We start from the raw sequence: 22303 nt of genomic DNA on the forward strand, positions 1-22303 counted from the left end.
TAAGTCAGACTGTCCTTTCCAAGGAGTTCAAATAGATTACATTGATTTCCCACAGTCTGGTCCCTATGCACATGTTTTAGTTTGTATAGACATTTTTCAGGATGGCCTGAGGCCTGGCCAGTCTCTAGGGGTAAAGTACAAACCACAGGAAAAAGGCTTTTGCCCCAGGTAATGTGCAGGTATAGAATCCCAGAAACTATGGAAAGTGACAGGGGTACTCACTTTACAGGAAGGGTTCTACAAGAGATCCTATCCGCACTAAATATTGAGAAAGCCTTTTACACTCCATATCATTCACAGAGTAGCGGAAAGGTACAAAAGGTTGTATGAAAAAAAAACAAAAAAAACAAGTTGAGTAAAATAATAGCAGAAACAGGTAGATTGTTTTACGTTTTTTCCTTTGTCAGGAACACTCCCAAGAGAGGTGTGGGTACCTGAAGCAATTGCAAGCCACACACTCAGATCTCACTAGATGTGTTGCAGCGCTTTAAAAGCAATTGACAAAAATGCAAATTAGTGTGTTTTCATCCCTACCAGATCCAAATGAGGATACTAAGTCATAAAGTAAGGCTACTAAGAGTGAAATTGGTTACACCAACATCCCTCAAGGTAGAAGGGATACATGGATTCACGCCAGTCATTGAAAAAAGGTGGTACAATGATTTTCTTTTAATTTTTAATATGTATGGGAATGTTGGGTATAAAAGAGACAGACAACCTAAGGCCCAATGTACTGTTAAGTTTAAATACCAGGTAGCCGGGAAGTCATGGTACTCAGGGTGCTAGATATGTCCACAATTACACCCAGAGTCCCAGACTATACCTGTGCTAGTAAACCCACTTGCATTAGAGGATCTAAATCAGACAGAGTTTTCAAAATCCTATAGAAACATTACCAGTGCACGAAAGGACATGTTAATTCCCCCAAAAGTTGCAGGTTTCAAGAATCCTACAGTGTGTATAGTGTTCTATGGAAATAAAACTGATGTAGGGAGGGTGGACTGTTCACAAGCACTGATAAACATATCCTGCCCACAGCTGACTGCGAACAGCCCATGAAATGAAACTTGCATGCATTACAGAAATGAAACTGTTAAACATAAAATATGAGCCATATTAAATGACAATATGGACATTTCTCACCTAGGAGAAGCCCTCAGATTTCTCTTGTTCAGACAGAGACTGGGGTATTATGCAGAAAAGTTATTAATACCCATTTTCACCCCAGGGTGGTCACATTCAGGGTTGGGAATCTATTGTGTCTGTGGCAATAAGGCCCATAGTTGACTTTCTCAGTGTGTCACAGGAACAGGTACTATAGCCTCTTTATTTCCAATGGTGTCCGCCCATCCTAATGAACACAGTCTTTTGGAGGTTTTGCCTTATCTCCTAAAATAATGAAAGTGGTGTATTTATATTGATGTTTATGATAATTATGATCTCTAGTTATCTGTTGAATTAAAATAATTATGTGTTTGGTTGATAAGGTTACCAAGGCCAAGGAGACAACCTATTTCAACTCTATACCGAAATAAGAAGGGATTGATGATGCTGAGTATGCTGTAATGAGACATCTGTCACCTCAAACCCCCATGTATGAAGTAATCTTGTAACGTTCATGCGTTTTTGTTAATGGATGGATTTTCAGCTGCAGAATTATCACACTCAGCAGTCTTGCAGAGATGATGTTGAATAAACCTATCCAACTCTCAGGACTTCATCACGGTGTACAGCCTGTTATGCAATATACATATACTCAATCAGACATTTAATGGAGGGACAGAACATATGAGAATGTATAGATGAGAGACAGGGTTGTAGGGTGATTACTAGTAGTAGTAAAGGAGAGTTGCAGATGATGGTAATGCAGATAGGTTCTGATGTCTAGTATAATGCAGATGGTAAGAGGACACAGATGGAGTATACTTTAGACAGAGTAACCCAGTGCAAGGACAGTTCAAGGCAGTCCCAAGAGCTAGCAATCTATGCAGATGGTATAGAATAGATAGATAGTCCAGGTAATACTAGCAGATGACAGTAGGAGACCGATTAGTAAGGAATCCCCTGTGGGGTACTCACAACTCAGATAGTTAGTAGCACTAATGTCCAGAGAGCAACAGATGATCCCGTAGCGAGATACGGATCAGCGGCAAGGTTCCGGCGTCAGTTCAGCAAAAAGGGAAGGTCAGCAGCTCCGACTTCACAGGAGAAGATGCGGTGAACATGTGGGTTTGAACGAGCGATGAGTGAGAGAAAGCCGGCGATTGAAATAGCCGCTCATAGCGGCGCTCGGCAATGATGTCATCGCTCTTAAAGGTGTATGCGTCTCATGTATAAGAAGATGGGACGCAATTTAGTAAAGGAGAAATTATGGAATAAGGGTACCATAGGTACCAGAACATTACAGTACCCCCCCCCCCCCCTTAAGGCCGGCTCCGGAAGGCCTCTAGAGCTGGTTTTTCTGGATATTTTGAGTGGAAATTGCGAATTAGCCTAGGGGCATGTATGTCGGAGGTATCCAGCCAGGTGTCATCTTGGGGCCCATAGTTCTTCCATCGTACAAGATACTGGAGTCTTCTTCTATTAAAACGGGAATCCAAAATTTCTTTTATCTCAAATTCCTCTCCACCTTCCACTTGTACAGGAGGTGGAGGTGAGATAGTAGGCCTTATTCCTTGGTTAGGAACATGGGGCTTCAGTAGAGACACGTGGAAGATAGGGTGTATCTTTAGGTCTGCTGGCAATGTGAGTTGCACTGCAGCTTTTCCAATAAGCTTCTCTATTGGGAAAGGTCCCAGAAATAGCGGTCCAAGTTTTTTACTAGGGATTTTTAATCTCAGATTTTTTGTAGCAAGCCAAACAAGATCCCCAATGGTATATTGGGGAGAGGGTTTCCTACGAAGGTCGTAGTACCTCTTTTGTTGGCTATGAGCATGTGATATAGTATTGTTGAGTAATCCCAGAGAATCCTTTATCTGGGCAAGATAATCAGATGCCACCGGATTACTGGATGGCAAGATACGTGGTGGAAGGAGTGTGGGATGAAACCCGTAATTTAGGTAAAATGGACTTTGTTTAGTAGTGCTATGAGTCGCGTTGTTATAGGCGAATTACGCCAGTGGGAGGAGATCTGCCCAATCGTCCTGTAGATACGAAGTATAGCAACGCAGATACTGTTCAATGCACTGGTTAACTCTCTCTGTCTGTCCGTTGGTTTGGGGGTGGTATGCAGAAGTAAGTTTACGCTCTATTCGTAGTATCTGACATAGAGCTAACCAAAACTTTGAGATAAATTGTGAACCACGGTCAGACAGCAGTGTTTTTGGAATACCACGTAACTTAAAGACATGTTTCACAAGTAATTCCGCTGTTTGTTTGGATGAAGGTAGTTTTCGAATAGGAGTAAAATGTGCCATCTTGGTCAGGTGGTCCACTGATACCAAGATGGTGTTAAATCCTTTGGAAGGTGGTAATTCCACTATGAAATCTACGGATACCACTTCCCACGGAACCTGGGGTATCGGTAAACTACAAAGTAGCCCCGATGGTTTCGTGTTGTCGATTTTAGACCTTGCACAGATATCACAAGATGAAACGAACTTTTTTACGGTTGTCTTCATGTCTGGCCACCAAAACTGCCTAGTAAGCAGATTTAAGGTTTTAGTCATACCCATATGTCCTGCCATAGGTACATCATGCGACAATTCCAAGATCTTGGTTCGCATAGTAGGGGGTATGTATAATTTATCGTTGTAATAGAGGAAGCCTTCTGCGTCGGTAGTTAATTGTGGTGGAGGTGAGTCTAGTCCTATGCTGTGCAGAATTTCTTCCTTCAGGGAACGAATGACACCGATAATACGTTCAAGTGGTATTATAGGAACTGAGGGAACCTCGGTAGAATCCTTCTCGGTTAGTCGTGAAAGTGCATCCGCTTTTTTATTTTTGTCTGCAGGTGTATAAGTCACTAAAAAATTAAATCTCAGAAAGAATAACGACCACCGGACCTGTCGGTGGGAAAGAGTTCTATTAGTCTGAAGGTATTGAAGGTTTTTGTGATCAGTATATATCAGAATTGGCAATTGAGTGCCCTCAAGTAGATGTCGCCAATTCTCCAATGCCAGTTTTACGGCTAATAGCTCCTTCTCTCCTACTGGGTAGTTCACCTCAGGGCTGCTTAATGACTTCGAGAAGAAAGCAACTGGGTGAAGAGGTGAGGTGTTTGTTGGTCGTTGTGAGAGAACTGCTCCTACTGCCATATTTGACGCATCTACCTCCAAGATGTATTGAAGGGATGGGTCTGGATGGCATAGTATGGGGGCAGTAGTGAAGTTTGATTTCAGCAGACAGAACGCCTTATCTGCTTCTTTTGACCAATTAAATGGTTTCTTCGTGCTTGTAAGTTGTGTGAGGGGTTTTACAATCGCAGAAAAGTTTTTAATGAATTTCCTATAATAGTTGGAAAATCCTAGGAACCTTTGCAATGCTTTGCGAGTGGTTGGCACAGGCCACTCTAGGATGCAGGATATTTTGCTCATGTCCATTTTGATTCCATTTTTTGATATAATATATCCTAGGAATAGTACCTCCTCTTTATGGAACAAACATTTTTTTGATTTAACATATAAGTTATGTGCAAGTAGTCTTGATAACACAAGTCTCACATGTTTTATGTGCTCAGGTAAGGAATGAGAATAGATAAGTATATCGTCCAAATATACTACAACACAAACGTCAAGCAAGTCTCTGAATATCTCATTTATAAACCGTTGGAAGGCTGCGGGAGCATTACATAGCCCAAAAGGCATTACAAGGTACTCAAACAGTCCATATCTGGTTCTGAATGCCGTCTTCCATTCATCACCTTTACGGATTCGAATTAAATTGTATGCCCCTTTTAGATCCAATTTTGAAAAAAGAGAAGCTCCACGCACCTGTTCGATAAGTTCAGGAATAAGAGGCAAAGGATAACGATCCTTTATTGTAATGGCATTTAATTGTCTGAAATCAATGATAGGCCTAAGGCTAGAATCCTTATTGCGGACAAAGAAGAGTCCAGCAGCAGTTGAGGAAGTAGAAGGTCGGATGAATCCTTTTGCTAAGTTCTCATCCAGGTACTCTTTAAGATGAGAGAGTTCATCCTGTGAGAGAGGATAAACATGTCCGAAGGGCAACTTGCTATTAGGGATTAGATCAATGCAACAATCATAGTCCCTATGAGGAGGTAGCATTTGAGCGTTTTTTTCCAGGAAAACCTCCGATAAGTCCTGATAACACTTGGGTATAATGTCATCCGACACTACTGACAGGATCCTATCATGTGTGGGAAGATTACACGTCGTTTCACAATAGTGAGAAGAAAAGGCTAGAGTTCTCGTTTTCCAATCGATAATTGGTTGATGTAAGTGTAACCAGGGAAGTCCCAAAATGATTGGGAAATGTGGTGATGTTAACACATCAAATGTGGTTGTCTCCACATGACACTCTTCAGCGGTTACAAGGAGTGCCTGTGTCTGACTGGTGATAGGACCAGAGGATAGGGGGGTGCCATTAATAAAACTAACGGAGACAGGTTTGGGTTTAGAAACAATAGGTATTTTATTAAGGGAGACAAAACAAATATCAATGTAGTTTCCACAAGATCCTGTGTCGATCATGGCCTGGGTGGTAATCCTAGTTTGGTCCCACTGCAATGTTAAATGAACAAAAAGATAAGGATTAGAAAAGGAAGTTGAGAGTCCGCCTAACAGGACATTTGAACACTCACCCTCTTTTCTGCGGACAAGGGGACAGCCGTTTATCAAATGATTCGGGGATGCGCAGTACATGCAAAGATGTTCGGTTTTCCTCCTGGCACGTTCAGGAAGGGTCAGAGGTGGGCGTATCATTCCTATCTCCATAGGAGTAGGGTCAACAGGCAACATCCGGGAAGGACTGGAAAATGGTGAGCCCATCTTCTCAGCCTTTCTTTCTCGTAGTCGTCTGTCAATATTGATACTGGTCTGTATCAGTTCCTCTAGAGTGCCAGGTAAATCCGCTCGGGCGAGCTCGTCTTTAACGGCCTCAGACAGGCTGAGTCTAAACTGCGTTTTCAGAGATGTGTCGTTCCACCCTGAATCAGGTGACCATCTTTTAAAATTTTCCACGAAATCTTCAACGGGTCTCCTTCCTTGTTTTAAGGCACGTAACTGGGTATCAGCGGTACTTTGCTTATTGGGGTCTTCATATAAGCTAGCAAGTTGTGCTAGGAATAGAGGGTAAGAATTAAGAAGTGGATCATCCTTTTCAAAGAGGGCGTCTGCCCAGGCCCGGGGTTCACCCGTTAAATAAGAGATGGTTGTGCAAACCTTCATTTGCTCAGTAGTGTAGGTTAAAGGTTTTAACAGAAAAAGTAAACGACATGCGTTTTTAAATTCACTAAACTTGCTCCGATCACCAGAAAACACTAGAGGAGGGTTTATCTTAGGCTCACGGGGCTGAGTAGCAGTGAGCTGTGTGAGACGGCCAACCTGCTGTCTCAAGGTCTGATTTTCGTTTTGTACCTCTGCAAGAGCAAGGATCAATGCATCTACTTGCTGTTTTAATTGACGTACATGAGTGGGTAATTCTGCTGAATCCATATTTTTTTTTAAGAATATATCAGATGACCGAAACAGGTCACCAAGAAATTTCCCATATGACAGAGAATCACGATCTAGATTGACATAATGCTTACTATAATTAGTTGTTAACTTTGATTGGACAAAAGATGTTAATAACAACCCATTTCTTGTACGTCAGATTGTAATGACAAACCCATTTTTGAGTATATATAAACTCCAGAAACGCTGTAATAAATCAGGTCACTTACAGTTAGGTAGATAAAAAGCGCTTAAATCAGGATCAGTAAAAACCATCGACAGGTAGTAGCATGGACAGAAGTTAACCCAACGCATTTCGTCTGCTTAGACATCGTCTGGGGTATGCTGTTGTCAATGGTAATGCAGTTTAAATAGTGAATATGACCCCAAACAGGACAGGCGACAAGTGACACGGTTTACCTGTGAAGGGGAATTCACTTCCTGTATCTTGCCAAGATGGAGCCCAGGCATGTGTTCCAAGCCTCGTTTTCACTACAAGGCTAGTATGTGTATTACAGGGCAAAGAGAATTCACTTCCTGTGTATGGCCAAGATGGCACCCAGGCGCGTGTTCCAAGCCTCATTTTCACTACGAGGCTAGTATGTGTAAACAACAGAAATCCACTCCATACTCCAAGCCTCACTCTGAGTGCGAGGCCTGTATACGATAGTTGGACACTTCCTGTAAGACGAAAATTATGTAAAAACATGTAGAGCCTTGTTGGGTATTACAGAAACAGAGGCTAAATATTGAGGTAGGATCGCGCGATCATGCGCTCGCCACGCCTGGTTTTGAATACAAAACAATCTGGCTAAATATATAAAACATGTAAAAAGATTGCAGCGGTCAGTTCTCAACAGCGACTATTACATAGTGTGAAATTGCAATAGGACAACTGTATCAATGATCCAGAATAATATTCTAATTTAAAATTTATAAAAAAACATGACCAATTATAAAAAAAAATTAAAATAAGATGGGTAGCATATTGACAAGATATACAGGGTAATCAATCTATAAAGAACCAATTCAAAAATTCCATTTTAATCCCAAATATTAAAATAATTCACAATGTGCCAAAGATTGATATACGAAAGAATATTAAACATATTATAAATCCTATATGATTGATATAATACACAGAATAGGTTTATAAATAAATCACATGTACTGTATAAAAATAATGTTAAATATATCCCATATGTGAATCAAGCTTTATTGATAAATAAATGAATATCCCATTCTATATTCATACCAAATGGATAATAGGAACGTAGTTCATAAATCCAGAATGTCTGAAGACGTGAGACTCCTCTGGTACATGCACCACCTCTCCATACCCCACTTTTAAGTACGCAATGGGACCGGAGCATGTATGTAAAACGAAAATGTACTTAAAGTGAAGCAATACCTTTTTTTCACTTCTCAATGCATGTACTACATTCCAATAGTCATTTAGAGGCATAACTGATATAAATAATGCATTGATAACTAAAATAAACATAATACAGTACAGTATTAAAAAAAAAAATTGTAAGCTTACCCCATCTTGATTGTTGTCGCAAGGCCAGAGAAGCTGAGAGAGTTTAATGTAGTAGGAATGATGAAGGCATACAGGTATCTTCTGTTTCACAAGCCAAGTCTTCAAAGGCGAGACGCTTTCTTGCTGGTGAATTGGGTCTACAAGTAGAAGTAGCAATCAGAGTAGGAGCAGCTGGAAATGGACTGGAAGGCATACAGGTATCTTCTGTTTCACAAGTCAAGTCTTCAAAGGCGAGACGCTTTCTTGCTGGAGAATTGGGTGTACTACAAATAGCAATCAGTGTAGGAGCAGGACTTGATGATGATGTCGGAGCTGAAAATGGACTGGCAGGCATACAAGAATTTTCTGTTTCACAAGTCAAGTCTTCAAAGGCGAGACACTGTCTTGCTGGCAAAGTGGGTGTATTACAAAGATCAATCAGAGTAGAAGCAGGGCTTGATGGGGATGTCAGAGGTGAAAATGGACTGTCCGTTGATGATGATCTAGGATCAAAATGACTGTCAGTCAATGTGGATGATGTGCGTGCTGATGGACTTTTAGGAAAGTAACTCTCTATGGAGGTTTGAAGTGTTGCTCTCTTCTTTTCCCTGTAGATTTCTTTGTAGCAGGCATAAGCCCCTGAAATGTTAGCATTGACTTTGGAACTTCTTTCAAAATCCCTATCATGCTTTTCAAAAAGAGCCATGGCGCTATCAAGATGACGAAAAGCTTCAAAGAGAATTTTTGTAGTTAAGCCTTCAGGCTGTTCAATGATCTCAACCTCATCCTGCACATCTTCTTCTCTCTCCTCTTCAAGTTCTAGAAGATCTTCATTGCTGAGGGGCTCAGTGTGGGATGCAAGCAGTTCAGCAACATCTTCTGGCTCCACTTCCAGCTCTAACTGCCTTGCCATCTCTACAATATTTTCAGTAACATTAGCTACATGTTCTTCAAAGCCTTCAGAATCATCAACTAACTGTGGGCATAATTTTTTCCAGGCCCTTTTCATTGTGGTTTCCTTTATGTCATTCCAAGCATCTCTTACAGTTTTAATGCAATCCAAGATGTTAAAACTTTTCCAGAATTTGGATAGAACTTCTTTACCATCACCTTCTTCTTTGTCTATTGCTGCAACACACTTGCTGAATGTTCTTTTCAAGTAGTTCAACTTGAAGGCGGCTATGACACATTGATCCATTGGCTGTAGTAGTGAGGTGGTATTTGGTGGTAGGAATTGCACTCGAATGTTAGGGTTCAGCTCATCTAGCGTTCGAGGGTGTCCAGGGGCATTATCAACAAGCAGCAAAATGTGGAAAGGGACACCGTTGTCCTTGCAATAGGCTTTCACCTCTGGAACAAAGCAGGTGTCAAACCAATCTTCAAAAAGGGTTGCAGTTACCCATGCTTTTTTGTTAGCTCTCCAGTGCACTGGAAGTCTAGTTTTAACGTAGTTCTTCAAAGCTCTCGGATTTTCCCATCGGTAAATTAGCAAAGGCTTTAGCTTTAAGGTACCAGAAGCATTGCCACCTAACAGAAGGGTTATTCTATCTTTAGCTGGCTTGTAGCCTGGCATTGATTTTTCCTGTCTTGCGATGAAGGTTCTTGCAGGCATCTTCTTCCAAAATAGCCCAGTCTCATCCACATTAAAAATTTGATCCATGGAGTAGCCTCCGTCTTCAATAATTTTGGCCAATTCTGTTGGATAGCTTTCTGCAGCCTCAGTATCTGCAGCAGCTGCCTCTCCTTGTATTTTAATGTTATGTAGGTTAGACCTTTTCTTGAACCTATCAAACCATCCACGGCTTGCAAAAAATTCTGCATCCTTTGCTGCCTCACCTTTCTTAGCCTTCAAGTCATTGAATAGGCTTAAGGCTTTACTTTGTATAATTGCCTGGTTTACAGGAACATGACGTGTAGTCTGATTTTCTATCCAAAGTGTTAAGAGTCTCTCCATGTCTGCAACAATGCTATCTCTTTTTCGAATTGTTGCTGCGTTAACGGGTGTAGCACTCTTAATTTCTGCAAGAATTTTTTCTCTGTTTTTCATGATGGTGTTAACTGTAGTCCGAGTGAAGCCTAGCCTTCGGCCTATTTCAGCTTGAGGTACACCTTCATCATACAATTTAATAATTTTAGCCTTCATATCCAAGGTAATAGATTGACGTTTTTTTTTTGTATCTGTCATTATTGATGTACAGTGCTGTACACGAAAAGTACCTGTAACAATCAAAAGAACAGTGGATACAGGTGTTACCAAAAAAAAATACACAGTACAGGTAACGTACGAGTACAGTACATTTGCTCTAATGTTTACAGCAGTGCAATTACCTGTATGTTGGCAGGTTTTTGGGTGAACGGTGGGCAGTTGGCAACCGTGGGATGGCTGGCAGGCAACTCTGAGCTGGCTGTGGGCTGGCAACTATGGGCTGGTGGTAACTCTTGGCCTGGCTGGCGGTAACTCTTGGCCTGGCTGGCGGTAACTCTTGGCTTGGCTGGCGGTAACTCTTGGCTTGGCTGGCGGTAACTCTTGGCTTGGCTGGCGGTAACACTTGGCTTGGATGGCAGTAACTCTTGGCCTGGCTGGCGGTAACTGGGGCCTGGCTGGCGGTAACTCTTGGCCTGGCTGGCGGTAACTCTTGGCCTGGCTGGCGGTAACTCTTGGCTTGGCTGGCGGTAACTGGGGCCTGGCTGGCACCAACTGGGGCCTGGCTGGCGGTAACTGGGGCCTGGCTGGCGGTAACTGGGGCCTGGCTGGCGGTAACTGGGGCCTTGCTGGCACCAACTGGGGCCTGGCTGGCGGTAACTGGGGCCTGGCTGGCGGTAACTGGGGCCTTGCTGGCACCAACTGGGGCCTGGCTGGCGGTAACTGGGGCCTGGCTGGCAGTAACTGGGGCCTTGCTGGCACCAATTGGGGCCTGGCTGGCGGTAACTGGGGCCTGGCTGGCGGTAACTGGGGCCTGGCTGGTGGTAACTGGGGCCTGGCTGGCGGTAACTGGGGCCTGGCTGGCGGTAACTGGGGCCTGGCTGGCGGTAACTGTGGCCTGGCTGGCGGTAACTGTGGCCTGGCTGGCGGTAACTGGGCCCTGGCTGGCGGTAACTGGGGCCTGGCTGGCGGTAACTGGGGCCTGGCTGGCGGTAACTGGGGCCTGGCTGGCGGTAACTGGGGCCTGGCTACTCCGGGCAGGAACTTGGCCTCTTCACTCGCAACTCCAGGCTGTGGGATGGCTGGCAGGCAACTCGCGGATGGCTGGGGGTCAACTCCAAGCTGTCTGTGGGCGTATCTCGCAACTCCAGGGTATACTGCGGCTGCGTGGCGAGCTGTCTGTGGGCGTATTCTGGGCAGGAACCTGGCCTCTCGCAACTCCAGGGTATACTGCGGCTGCGCGGCGCGGGAATGTCGGAACGTCCTTACTTGCGAAGCACTTTACGTACACTCTCGGGGCATGTCCGTACTCGCGAGTGTACGTAAAGTGAGTGTACGTAAAACGGGGTATGCCTGTATGTGTATTACAGGGCAAAGAGAATTCACTTCCTGTGTATGGCCAAGATGGCACCCAGGCGCGTGTTCCAAGCCTCATTTTCACTACGAGGCTAGTATGTGTAAACAACAGAAATCCACTCCATACTCCAAGCCTCACTCTGAGTGCGAGGCCTGTATACGATAGTTGGACACTTCCTGTAAGACGAAAATTATGTAAAGACATGTAGAGCCTTGTTGGGTATTACAGAAACAGAGGCTAAATATTGAGGTAGGATCGCGCGATCATGCGCTCGCCACGCCTGGTTTTGAATACAAAACAATCTGGCTAAATATATAAAACATGTAAAAAGATTGCAGCGGTCAGTTCTCAACAGCGACTATTACATAGTGTGAAATTGCAATAGGACAACTGTATCAATGATCCAGAATAATATTCTAATTTAAAATTTATAAAAAAACATGACCAATTATAAAAAAAAATTAAAATAAGATGGGTAGCATATTGACAAGATATACAGGGTAATCAATCTATAAAGAACCAATTCAAAAATTCCATTTTAATCCCAAATATTAAAATAATTCACAATGTGCCAAAGATTGATATACGAAAGAATATTAAACATATTATAAATCCTATATGATTGATATAATACACAGAATAGGTTTATAAATAAATCACATGTACTGTATAAAAATAATGTTAAATATATCCCATATGTGAATCAAGCTTTATTGATAAATAAATGAATATCCCATTCTATATTCATACCAAATGGATAATAGGAACGTAGTTCATAAATCCAGAATGTCTGAAGACGTGAGACTCCTCTGGTACATGCACCACCTCTCCATGGTGGAAAATATTTCTCAATAATGACAAATTCAGTGCCTTTTGGGTCACAGTTATGATATTTTTGCTTAGGAACACTATGATTGATGGAACCTTTGTTAATGTTTGCTATATGCTCATTAACCCTTACAATGAATGAGATATGTGCGCGCCACGCCTCGTTTTAAATACAAAACAATCGGGCTAAATATAGAAAACATGTAAAAAGATTGCAGCGGTCAGTTCTCATAAGGTTATGAAAGAACGAAGGTCTGACAGGGGGATTAATAATATTGGGGGAAATTTTATTATTAATCCCCCTGTCAGACCTTCGTTCTTTCATAACCTTATCGGCTATTACCCCTGTATAAAGTGTAATGTTTGCCAACATAATATTTGGGGCAGAAGTAAGACACAGGAGTTCATATCTTCCGTTACACATCGACTAAAAACGTTGTATATCTGCTGACCTGCCCCTGTGGAAAACAGTATATAGGCAGAACTATACGCTCGTTCACTGTAAGGGTTCTTTGATGATTCATCCATCATGGGAGAGTATTCACCTTGAGGTCTACATTCTCTGCATTCATTTGGATTACTGATGGTTTATGTGATTTTCCAAAGAAAATACAAAGGCGACTGGTGAGAAGGACCCCTCGGTGTCCTCCCTGGCCTATTGGGTTTATATATACCAACACATGAGTTGACTCACTAGGCATATACCAAACTGAGTCCACTCACTCCGATAAGCCTCCTTATATATATTGGTGGGGGATGGTGTCACAGCAAATTTTCAGTTATTTACTTCTGGAATACATGTTTGAAGATTTTTCTATATTCACTCCACTCAAAAGGACTTTTTGCCTTTATTCCCTTTTTTTTATTTTTTATTATTATATATTTGTTTGTATATGTATTTTTCACAATGTTATGAATTTTCACCGATTATCATATGTTCATTATCTATGAGCGCTGCACATTTCCATATTTTTTTTAAATTATTTTTATTGCAAAGTATTTTGTTTATACAAAACATAGCCTATTGGGGCATACCCCGGCTTAGGTAAATCAACACATAACTACTTATTTACTACTACAAAAAAAAAAAAAAAACATAAAGGCCAGTAACAGATCCAACGCCTTAAGCATGGTCTGAAACTAGCCTGAAGTGCACCTTATTCAGACCTCTTTCAGAAGTAATTCACTTATCCTTCATGACAGAATGAGGTTTCTCTTCCCGCAACCAATCCATACCCAGGTCAACCGCGTCCCCCACCTTCACCTGCTAAGGTTAGAAGCTAGTGTATTAGATCACTTGACTAGTCTTGTTCATCAGTTGCTAGGTTTGAGTTTGTCCATAAGTGCCACACCTTTTCAAATTTGTCTGGGCATCCCCTGGATGTATACATGGCTTTATATAGTGGTGCCACTGAATTGACCAATTTCTTCCAATAGCTCAGGGTTGGAGGATGTTCTGATTTCCATTTAAGGACAATCATCTTCCTTGCGTAGAATACGATAACCCCAACCAGGGTACGTGTTGCTCTAGAAGCTGGTAGTGTGTCCACCAACCAAAATCATCAGGTACTGACAAATCATTTGAAACATTCAGGAGGTGAAAAGACAATAGTAGCAGTATTTCTATCATATGGATCAAATATAACAGGAAGCTGCCAGCCATTAATCCTGGTAAAAGGGCAGATATTATTAAAATGATAAGAATTCCACATCACAAACATATCTCCGCAGTGAATACCAGGGCCCCGGCTGGCTGCTATACATTTGTGCGATGGAGTTCTCCTTGCACTGCCATAGATCCGGACCGGCACCACCGATAGGGATGATCAGGCTACAAGTAGCGTGCAGTCTCCATTTAATGGAAGGTTTCCACAATTACAGGATTTCCCCAATGCCAGTTAAAGCAATGTTCGCTGCGCATAGCGATTACTGGTAAACACACTGGGAGACATAATGGCAATTTAACTAAAAATACATCCTAAAGAAATGTCTACATAAAAAATAATACAATTTCCACAACACTCCACTATCTCTAAGTGGATTCATCAGGTCATTTTTCAAGCTTATGGCTTGAAAGGTAAGGCTAGCCTTTTAATCTAAAGGCTCACTCTACCAGAAGGGTAAGAACTTCATGGGCTGTGCATCATCAGGTATCTTTTGCCCAGATCTGCAAAGCTGTTACCTTCAGTTCATACATTCACAAAATTTTACCAAGTGGATGTTACGGCCCGTGAAAGGCGCTCAATTTGATAGTAGCGTGCTACAAGCAGCTGTAGAAGTCCTATTTTTCTTTGCCCAGGGGCAAGTATGGGGTTCTGTGTCCCCTCCACTCATGGGCATTGCTTTAGGACATCCCAGATAGTCATTATTACCTGCTCTGTGTCCCGTGATGTACGATAAAGAAAATAGGATTTTTCCTACAGCTTACCTGTAAAATCCTTTTCTTGGAGTACATCACGGGACACAGAGGTCCCTCCCATCTTTTCTGGGATCTCCATTGCTTGTTTCAAAAACTGAGGTTCTTCCTGTATGGGAGGGGTTATATGGGAGTAACTTCCTGTCTTTTGGCTGTCTATTGGTTGCCAGTGTCCAATTACCTGAAGGTAGTGTATAACCAAGATAATCATTATTACTGGCTCTGTGCACCGTGATGTACTCCTAGGAAAGGATTTTACAGGTAAGCTGAAGGAAAAAATCCTATTTTTTTTTGTTTTAAATTTTCGGTCTCTTTTAATTTATAGTGCAAAAAATAAATAAAAAGCCCAGTGGTGATTAAATACCAACAAAAGAAAGCTCTATTTGTTTGGGAAAAAATGACAATATTTTTATATGGGTACTGTGCTGCATGACTGAGTAAATGTCATTCAAAGTGTAAGAGCGCTGAAAGCTGAAATTTGTTCTGGGCAGGAGGGGGGTATAAGTGGCCAGTAGGCAAGTTGTTAAATTTGTGTACAATACAATACACAACTTGTTACATTATTATAGCATAGTATTGTAGAAATGATCACACCATAGAAAGGGTTAATGTATGCTAGATGGGATCACTCTGCTGTATAAAAAATCTGCACAGTAATTCGCCCAGTAAAAACGCTTGTACATTCCTTCGGTGTTAATGGGGGTTGAACAAAATAAATGTTATTAGGCTATCTGCTGTGCTGGCCCAATGTATGACATTGATTTAAAATTGAAAATGTTGCATTCAGCCACTAGATGGCATTCATTTTTATTATACTTAGTGCCATCTATTGGACAAATGTGGTATCTTCTGTTATAAATCAATGGTGGGTTTAATATTGTTGGTTTAGATCATTTATGTTCTCTGATTTCTACTGTACTCATGTAACCATAAAGGAAATGAAAGGGACTATTTATAAAGAAAAGCTGGAAGAATGTGACATGCATTTGCCCACCAAATATGACAAATTCCTTCTATATTCAAGGTAATACAGTGATTTCCTATGATCATCAGATCCATCTAGTGCCCATAATAACTGAAAATTGTCTATCAAATACTTACCGTAATTTTCCTTTCCTGATTGACTCCATGGCAGCATACACTCGGGTAGCCCCGCTTCCTCTCCTACCCTATAGAACTCCACTCCCATAAATATTTGCTCCTTTTCAGCATCTGTGTTCTGTAACTAGCCTACTCAGGAACTGGGAGGGGACTCCTTCTGCCATGGAGTCCATCAGGAAAGGAAAATTACGGCAAGTATTTGATAGACAATTTTCCGTTTTCCTGACAGACTCTGGCAGCATACGCTCGGGAAATAACTCGACATATACTCCTGGGTGGGAAGATGCTGAACAAAACATTTAATTAGTACCATCAACTGACAGCACTTGAACACCAAAATTAACAGAAGATAAGGCAGCCGGTTCAACACAATAATGAGACAGAAAGGTGTTGATAGATGACCAAGAAGCTGCCCTGCAGATCACTTCAGGAGTGACGTGCCTAGAGACTGCCCATGACGTAGAGACGCTTCGGGTTGAATGTGCCGTTACCGCCTCCGGGGGAGCCTTGCCCTTTGCTCTGTACGCCCACTGAATAGCCTGAATAATCCATGCATCCACCACTCTAGATGAAGCACGCATTCCTTTTTTCTTCCCATGAAGAAGGACGAAAAGAAAATCTGACTGACGAAAGGAAGAATTGGCCGCCAGATATTGTTTCAGGGTATCACCTACATCAAGAGGATGGACCAAAGAATCTTCACCAGACCTGAAGGTGGGAAGGACAATGTCTAGGTTCTCGTGAAAAACAGAAGTAACCTTGTAATTTGACCCCAGCATAGGGATTAAGACCACTCTATCCCGATAAAAAGGTTAAGAAAGGCTCTTTTGAACCCAGGTTCTGGATCTCGGAGACCCTCTTAGTGGAGGTAATATCCACCAAAAACACTGTCTTGAGAGTGAGCTCTTTGATTGATAAAGAAGCCATACTGAGTGATGAGAAGAAGTCCAGAACTAGAGGAAGGTCCCATTTGGGGAATCTTGGCTTCCTTTGAGGCCGAAGCCTAATTGTGCCCTTGAAGAACTGCCGGACCAGCAGGTGCTTGGCCCACGATACTCCCATGAATGCTGAAATGGCCGAGACTTGTACTCGGAGCGAGCTGACCGTCAAAGACAGATCTAGGCCAGACTGCAAGAACTCCAAAATGTCCTGGACTGTAGGGGCTTCTCCTGAACTGGACATAGGAGCTCGATGGCTCGAGAACTTGGACCATATTCTCTCATAGACCCTATTGGTGCTACTCCTTCTGGCATTCAGAAGTGTGGGAATCACCTCTACTGGACATCCCAGGGCCTCCAACCTCCCCCTCTCAAGAACCAAACCTTGAGATGCAGATGTGCCGGCCATGGATGCAGTGTAGGACCTTGAGACAGTAGCACCGGCCTGAGAGGCAGAGAGATTGGATCCCGGTAACTGAGAAGTGTCAACAGAGGGAACCAGGGCCTGTTGGGCCAGTACGGGATTATTGCTAGGATCTCCACTGCTTCAGTTCTCAGTCTCCGGAGGAACTGGAGAATTATTGGGACTGGTGGGAAGGCATTGGCTCTGTGAAATTTCCAGCCGTCTGTGAGAGCATCCACTCCGACTCAAACCCGACCGCGCTTGTGCAGACCGGCGCGCAACCCAGAAGCCGCGGCTGAGAAAGGAGAAACGGCAGAGCTATCTACTACTTTGATAACGTCTCCTTGGACGAAACGCCGTTAGGTCACGGCGTGCTGACGTCATCCCCGGAAGCGTTTTGAGGGAGCGGATGCCCTTTGCCATCCGGCCGGCGGCTCCACATTCCTTCGTGCTTTATCCAACAATTGCTTGTAAGTGTATTTCCTTTTAATAATAAATAGTCTTGAAGATTTTACACTATTGGCTCTTTTCTTTTTGTCTGGACTGGTCTGGTTTCATCCACTGGTATTACCCTGGTCCCTGAGACTGTCTGCTGTATATGTTGGTTACATCCACTGGCATCATCCTGGTCCCTGAGGTTGTCTGCTGTATACGTTGGGGGAGCGCATAGAGCAACTACACCTTGTGCATCTGAATTTGTGGTCTGGTAAGAGGCTCATAGTGTCTTTGAGTGTCACGTTTGATGATCAGGTGTACTCGGAACCTTTCTATTTCTGAATTCCGCTGATCTTACTTCTCAATCTGGTAAGAGGCTTTACATTCGGTGGTGGTTCTCCCTCCTTTCTCATCACTGGGATAGATATTTATGTCTGTGATATATATTTTTCTGGTAAGCAGTTTCACAACTGGTGACGGATACTCACACTTTATGTGGTGGAATTGTTTTTGGTTATAACACTTATTGTACGGTATCACGCTATGGAGTGTTTTTCTTTTTTATATGATTTATGACACTTTGCATCGAGTATCCAACACTGAAACTCCACGCAATCAAGTCACCTTGGCATATGAATCTCGCAATTTTTAATTGCCTGTCCGGTAAGCACATTTCCTAAGGGACTCTAGATTGCTTGTGTGCTGATCAAGATTTTCATCATCATTTCTTCAATTTATTTACGTTCACAATTTGGGACTTTTTTTGGACATTTATTTGTTCTAGATCACTTAGCGCGACTTATTGTATATATATATATATATTGATTTGAGGGTGTGGTCACACTTGAAGTCGCTGCTTCACTTAATTTTCTTTCACCTTTAGCGCGGTTATTATTCCTTTTTCACTATCTACTAACATGCTGCAGGAGGGGGCAATGTCTGAACAGATAAGGAAATGTAAAAGGGAAAAACGATCCACCAAACAAAAGGGGCATACAGGGAAGGCTGCTACAAAGGAAGGAGGTAACATATGAGAGCACAGGACCCATTGACAAAAAATATAAATGCACAGGACCCCACTGACAGGAAATAACATATAGATGCACAGGTCCCCTTTGACAGGGATTTACCACCCAGACTCCCAGGAACAGGCACGGGCCAGGCAGGTGCAACACCGGACTTTTCGGGAAATACCAGGCCACCTGCAGCAGCTGGACTTTCTCGACCAGAACCAAATGCTCCAGCAAGAGGTTTCTTCAATTGCCCCCTCCATACCCTGCTAAGAGCAAGGTTCTTAGAGGAGACTCCATGCCAACCCAATCCTGACATCCAGTAGATATAGGACCACATTGGTAGGAACACATCATGGTGTGCTTGAAGAGGACAAAAAAGAAACATGGATGCTGAAGAGGAGGAAAGATTTATGGGAGTGGAGTCTTATAGGGTAGGAGAGGAGGTGGGGCTACCCGAGCGTATGCTGCCATGGAGTCTGTCAGGAAATTTAATTTTTCCTAAAATACCTCAATCAGAAAGAACAGTGCAATACTGCACTATGGACACTAGATGGAGCAAAAGATCATAGGAAGGAATGTATGAAGTAAAATATAACCAACATTTCTCAAGACTGGAGGAAAGCTTCTCACATTTGTGCACAAATCATTTTAAAAACAGACAAAAAGTGTTTGTGAAATCTTCCCGCACAAAATGTACTCAGCCAATGAGAGGTAATGACTTGATTTTTATTTTTCTCCTGCTATCAATGGCCAACACGGGACAACACTTCATCCATGTCTTTGGTGATCTCTGATCTCCTTATGAAGGGTTTCTTACATGATGAAGATCAGCCATGGAGTATATCTGAGGTGTATATCAGGGTGTGCTTCTTCCCCACATGTCCACCAACATTCATATAGAAGACATTTCCCACACTCAAGGCACTAATACACCTCAAGGGTTGTGTGGGATCCCTGATGTACAGAAAGACAGGACTTCAGTGAGGAACAATTCCCTCACTCAGGACAGGAAAGTGGCTTCTCCCCCCATGTGAGATCTCTGATGTCTGTAAAGACTGGACTTCTGTGAAAACCATTTCCCGCACTAAGGACAGGAATACGGCTTCTTCTCTTCGTGAGATATCTGATGTGTGTAAAGATGGTCCTTTTGTGGAAAACATTTACTGAACTCATTACAGGACAATGGCTTCTCCCCCGTGTGAAATCTCTGATGTCTGTAAAGAGGAGACTTCTCTGAAAAACATTTCCCGCACTCAGGACAGATATATGGCTTCTCCCCTGTGTGACATCTCTGATGTCTGTAAAGATGGGACTTCTGTGAAAAAAATTTCCCACACTCAGGACAAGAATACAGTTTCTCCCCTGTGTGAGATCTTTTATGTATAACGAGATCTGATTTTTGTACAAAACATTTCCCGCATTCAGAACAGGAAAACGGCTTCTCCCCTGTGTGAGATCTCTGATGTCTGTAAAGATTGCACTTCTGTGAAAAACATTTCCCGCACTCAGGACAGGAATATGGCTCCTCATCCCTGTGAGATCTTTTATGAACATTAAGTTTGGATTTAGAATGGAAACACTTCCCGCACTCAGTACAGGAAAACCTCTTATCTGCTGGAAGGATGGCACCGTCCCTCACAGTCTGAGGTTCCTCAGGATAAGAGGAATACGATGGTCCGGTACCGTCCCTCAAAGTCTGAGGTTCCTCAGGATAAGAGGAATACGATGGTCCGGCACTGTCCCTCACAGTCTGAGGTTTCTCAGGATAAGAGGGATACGATGGTCCGGCACTGTCCCTCACAGTCTGAGGTTCCTCAGGATAAGAGGAATACGATGGTCCGGCACCGTCCCTCACAGTCTGAGGTTCCTCAGGATAAGAGCAATACGATGGTCCGGCACCGTCCCTCACAGTCTGAGGTTCCTCAGGATAAGAGGAATACGATGGTCCGGCACAGTCCCTCACAGTCTGAGGTTTCTCAGGATAAGAGGAATACGATGGTCCGGTACCGTCCCTCAAAGTCTGAGGTTCCTCAGGATAAGAGGAATACGATGGTCCGGCACTGTCCCTCACAGTCTGAGGTTTCTCAGGATAAGAGGAATACGATGGTCCGGCACTGTCCCTCACAGTCTGAGGTTCCTCAGGATAAGAGGAATACGATGGTCCGGCACCGTCCCTCACAGTCTGAGGTTCCTCAGGATAAGAGCAATACGATGGTCCGGCACTGTCCCTCACAGTCTGAGGTTCCTCAGGATAAGAAGAATACGATGGTCCATCTACGCTGTGTGGTGCCGGGTGGACATTTGAGGTAGCCGGGTTTTCTCCTGGACTATACTGTGTGATGTCCTCATCTTCTACTTTACAGTCTGGAGACAAAGTGAGACAATCCTCTGAGGTTTTCCTCATCTCCCGTCCATCTACTAAAATAGAAATACAAAGATTATTACTAGACATCAGCAGATTGGTTCCCCTAAATCAGGACTCCGCCCACATCAGACAGCTTTGTCTTTGACAATAAACATATATGTGTAGCGCTATCCGAAATATGACATTCAGACCCAAAAGTAATTATTAACATAATTATGTGGCATTTTCCAAAGTGATTAAAAAAATAGTGAACTCGATCAAGATTTGTCCATATAAGTCCTTATTGAAAGGAAAATCAAAAAATTGTGCAAAAAAAAAAAAAAAAAAAAGGGGGGGGGGGTTATAAAAGAAAAGAACCACAAGTTCCAGCAAGTGGATACCACTCCGTTCCTAGATGGAAGAAAAGGGGTCGCCCGTGGATGGATCACCATACACCCAAAAGAAGCTGCTTACCAGATATAAGTGGTCACCCAACTTAATGGATATACCTCGGCACACTTATCGCAATATAGGGACCCTGCCAGGTGTTTTTCGATTCAGGAAGTGGCACAGGAGACATTCAAAACCAGGTACTCAGAGGCCATGTGTACAAGGAAATGAACAGGGACATAGCGTAATACCGTAAAACCAATAACATTTATAAAAATCCAAAATACAAACTCACATGTACAATGACATTAGCAGACATGTATCCATAAATGCTGGAGAGATAAGTGCTGTGGCGTCCCCGCACTCACTCACAAAGGCTGGCTATGGGGGCGTGGTTGCGTCAAGTCTGATTCCAGCCAACGCATTTCGTCACAGGCTTGACATCGTCAGGGGCTTTTTGTCTCTGAGGATCTTACAATTCCACCCTCAAGGTAACTAGTAAATGGTAAAGGGTGACAAGGTGTCCCAGGAGCCACACATCAAGTCAAGACCTGCTGTATGATAGTAAATGGCAGTCTCAGTCTGGACCTACGCCAGGCCACACCTTGATGTGCGGGACACCTACTCACTATCTACAGATATCAAAATGTCCAGCTGGTAGAAAATGGGAGTAACAAAAGAGAATCCATATTATGTGCATATATAGCAGTATGTAGAGAGGGGAGAGCAGAAGTCAGGAGTATGTAATGTACAATATACATTATATAGAGTATGTAATGTACAACAGAGTATATAG

At 42.8% G+C, this 22303-nt stretch overlaps 3 protein-coding genes across 3 annotated transcripts in view; 1 reads left to right on the forward strand and 2 right to left on the reverse strand.

Annotated features, from left to right (window-relative positions):
- The window catches only part of LOC309550230 (uncharacterized protein), a gene marked incomplete at its 5' end in the record, with an annotated part of 1091635 nt that overhangs the window by 71143 nt on the left and 998189 nt on the right, over positions 1–22303 (reverse strand). The window lies entirely within an intron of this gene.
- Positions 8204–10547, reverse strand: LOC309548737 (tigger transposable element-derived protein 1-like; the record flags this gene model as incomplete). Its single annotated transcript, XM_082248690.1, has 2 exons — positions 10468–10547; positions 8204–10356 (listed from the first exon to the last, which is right to left on the reverse strand). Exon 2 carries the CDS (start codon positions 10322–10324, stop codon positions 8204–8206), a length of 2121 nt encoding a protein of 706 aa, XP_082104816.1. The 5' UTR covers positions 10325–10356; positions 10468–10547.
- The window catches only part of LOC309548738 (uncharacterized protein), a gene marked incomplete at its 5' end in the record, with an annotated part of 158219 nt that continues 154611 nt past the window's right edge, over positions 18696–22303 (forward strand). Inside the window, 1 exon segment of the mRNA XM_082248691.1 lies at positions 18696–18783. Within this exon segment, the coding sequence (XP_082104817.1) occupies positions 18696–18783 (88 nt within the window).

Source organism: Pelophylax lessonae, assembly GCF_965119305.1.
Source record: "Pelophylax lessonae genome assembly, chromosome: 3".
NCBI lineage: Eukaryota > Metazoa > Chordata > Amphibia > Anura > Ranidae > Pelophylax > Pelophylax lessonae.